At 35.4% G+C, this 3774-nt stretch overlaps 1 protein-coding gene across 1 annotated transcript in view; it reads right to left on the bottom strand.

Annotated features, from left to right (window-relative positions):
- Window positions 1–3417: 3417 nt before the first annotated feature.
- Window positions 3418–3774, bottom strand: part of LOC105567084 (apoptosis 1 inhibitor-like) — a 9861-nt gene continuing 9504 nt past the window's right edge. The window contains exon 3 of the mRNA XM_012021638.1: window positions 3418–3771. Coding sequence (XP_011877028.1) covers window positions 3418–3771 — 354 coding nt within the window. The remainder of the gene's footprint in view (window positions 3772–3774) is intronic.

The raw sequence follows: 3774 nt of genomic DNA, 5'->3' as shown, positions 1-3774 counted from the left end.
TTGTTAGTGAATGAACGAGAAGATCCGAATTCATATTCACGAACACTGCTACTTTTTTCAGAATCTCTCGGAGGAAGGGGTAACCGTCGAGAACATTCTGCCACACGAATATCCTTTTACTTTGCTTAGGGTGGAGCGTAACAAATGGGATTCATCCCTGCCGATCCAAACTCCAGATAAAAGAGGGTTGAAGACTCTAGCGGAAAAATTTCTATAAATAGCTACAAAAAATTGACTTAAAATATAAATTCGTAGAAATTCGTATATCTTTGTTGAAGCATTATTTTTTTTGTAAAAATATCTACGAAATATTACCACAAATTACCATGTTCTCAAATCAAGAAATTATTGCAAGTAATATTTCATGAAAATGTACAATTTTATAAAAATTAGTACAAAACTTTACTAGTTTAAAAAATTTGAGAAACAACAAAATCTTAAAGAATTAAAACATTCGCTTACCTGTAGAATATTACAAAAAATTAACAAAAGTGTTCCAATTCTAGCATTTTCATGTTAATTTTAATAACGCTTTTAAAATTTACGTAAAATTTCTTAGATTAAATTCTGGCAGTTATATTTAATTTTTTTGGTAGAATTTTGTAGAATTATTTCCGGCAGGGAAGAGACTAGCAATATATCCTCAGTAAAAAAAAAATACCAAACGCTCACAGAACTGATAGTTTGCGTCGGATCAAGGGGCAAATTATTCGGAAAAACAGACACAAGCTTACTTCAATTAGAAGAACTTTTGCTTCAATCTAGATTATACCGTGTGTAATAAACTAAGTTGCACCGTGCTAACATAAAATATAATTCCACCCACTGGTCACGTCGATTTTTGATTCTTGAATCCGCGGAGGGAAAAGCAGTCCCGATAGTTTTTCGAAAAAATTCTAGAGTGTGGAGCAAGTAATTCTGAAATGACACGTCTTGCGAATTCTTGCCCGACATATATTTTTAAACAAAAAAGATATTTAGACGAAACAAGACTTCAGATCGCTTTAGCACACTAGTACAATTTTCCGGAAACTATCCTTTTCCCTTGACAGTTAACAGATAGCCGTAAAATCTGAATGCTATGCGAATTCTTGGCATACCTGTAACGCCTTACAAGTCTAACATTAATTTTAACATCTACAGAATAGGATTCGTATTACACTCATATTTTACGGCTGTCTGTTAACTGTCAAGGAAAAATGAGAATAGTTTTCGGAAAATTGTACTAGTGTGACAAAGCGATCTGATGTTTTTTCACCCAAATATCTTTTTATTTAAAAGTAGCACGCAAGAATTCTTAGCGTGTCATTTCTCGCCTCATTAAGTTACCCATACACATTTCGGAAATCCTCTGAGGAAAAACTGTGCAGTCCTGGCCTTTGGGATTTCCGGAGGGTGTGTAGTATTGTAGAAAACTGCGCAGACTTGCTCGCGTCCATTACTCACTGGCGAACTGAAAGTTATAATATTTCGGAGCGTCTGTGCGCGAGAGTTTGTTCAAGCAATCCCGAATTTCCGGAATATGTATGAGGTACCTTTACAATTCCCAACATGACCGCGATTTGTCTAGGATAGGGAGTCTTAAATAGCTATTGATTGACTTAGCTTTTATGTGCTTCGTCATTATATTTGTAAATTCAATATATCACAATGTATGTATCACATCTGCGATAGAAAACTATACACAGTCGTAATTTTAGACAATTAAATGTCATGTGCATTGCATGTAAATTGCATTGGAGTTGAGGCGACTCATGGAGAACGGTGTTTCGTTTCGGATTGCGACGCGCAGGAAATGTTGCAATCTTTCATATCATTATTCGTCATTCTTCTGAGTACTAAAGGCTTTTGTATCTGTTTACAAAACTCAGCGCAAAGTTAATGCACGATGTATCTTCCTTGCGTCACGTTACATTAACAAACTGTGATATCATTCTCCATGGTACTCCATATAGCACCAAAGCTTTCAGAAAACATTGTTGCAATGTTGCACTGTTTCTGAAATGTTTCTGAAAGCTTCGGTGCTGTATGGGACATTACACGAGAATAAATTATTTCGACCCTAGTACGACACGTATCGAATTAGAGCGTAGTTATACCTGTATAAGCGTTCATTCCTTACTTTTATAAATCATTCGTCGGTTCTCGAGAATGAGCTGACTTAGAAACGTACATTGACCGAGAAAGAAAAACTCTGACAGGATAATTTATACCGAGAGGTCTCGGGTACATTCACCACACGTTTCATACGATTTAACAATTAACAATTCATAAAACACTCAGTTATTTGGCACTTACCATAGAATTTACAATCGTAATCATTCATGCACACTTCAATCTTATATACTATACCAAATACGTACAATTGCAATTTCGTTCAGCGCAAATCTTACATACATACTATTTAATTATCGTAATTATCGTTCTTCATACATTTCATACAGACGCGCGCTTTGGATGAGTTTCTTGAAGGTATTTCAAGTATTTGCTCGTGCACATTTAGCGAATCAACTGAAGGCCTCGGTGAACAACGTTCTAGATATACATTCCTATCTCTACTCTTATCTTAATCATATATTTGCTTCTTATTTATACCTTGCAGTCTTTATCTCTTGCACTCTTATCTCTAAGTCGATCTTTAATTTACTTTTATTTTTATATCTTTCTCAAGTACGAAAATAAATTGCGATTTCACAAATATAATAATACGTGGTATAAATCAGCCACGTAATCATAATTATATAACAATGTACGAATCTGCCAATATGTGCAAGTAAAAAACGATATTAAAAGATCGACACAATATTTAAAAACACCCGGAATTGCAAGTAGATATTCATTGCAGTATAATTTATATTTTGATTACAGTTTGTAACGAATTTTCAAATTATTGCATTTATGAGTCTACAATATGATATACTGTGAGGTATTACGTTTGCCTTAAATAGTACACGTTATTAACTATAATACTGATCAATAATTGACAATACATCGATATTATCGATTGGCAAGATTTATCATGCGCGCCTTACCGATCCGAGTAACAGAGTAAACATCTAAATAAACTCTCAATTAAACTCAACAATACATTTAGTAACATTTTCAACAAGAGTTTCGTCCACGTTACAACGGCTTGGGTGAACATACAATCAATGTGATGATGTGCTAATGGTCATGTCATTGAGCATCGTTTACCAAATTAGCTGCAAATAACTCTCATACGTACCAAGTGACTGCATACACGTCAAGATGTATCTTTCTTATTGGGGATTAATAAAACAGAATAATTCTGGTATACAAGTGATTGCACGATGGATATGTGGCATATTGTGGCATATCTGTTATTTTATTGCAATATCGCCCTGTTAGATTTCAGATTTGAAAAGAAGATAATAGTTTTACTTATCGTTTCAGATACTAACAATCGCTGGTCGTATCACTCTGAGTCTCGTCATCTATCGATTCTGAGGATGAGAAGTTCGAATCGTCCTCCTCCGTCAGTTGTTTCTTGAGGTTTTTCTTCGCTATTATCCTTTTGACGAACTCGGATTTGGGAAGCAACATGGCCAGCTCTTCAAGAGTCTCGTCGTCCATCAGTTCTGAAAACGAGGAGTACAAGTCGCCCTCCTCCTTTAGTTGCTTCTCAAAGTCTTTATCCGCTTTTATCCTTTTGGACATGCATACGAGAAACATCCTGGTCAGTTCTTCATCAAACTCGTCGTCTGTCGATTCTGGGCATGAGGAGTACGAATCGTCCTCCTCCTCCAGTTGCTT

The sequence above is a fragment of the Vollenhovia emeryi genome, unplaced genomic scaffold (genome assembly GCF_000949405.1).
Source record: "Vollenhovia emeryi isolate VEMERY1.0 unplaced genomic scaffold, V.emery_V1.0 DF939141.1, whole genome shotgun sequence".
Classification (NCBI taxonomy): Eukaryota; Metazoa; Arthropoda; class Insecta; order Hymenoptera; family Formicidae; genus Vollenhovia; species Vollenhovia emeryi.
Note: the sequence above shows the minus strand (reverse complement) of the source record. Positions and strands in the feature narration are given on the sequence as shown.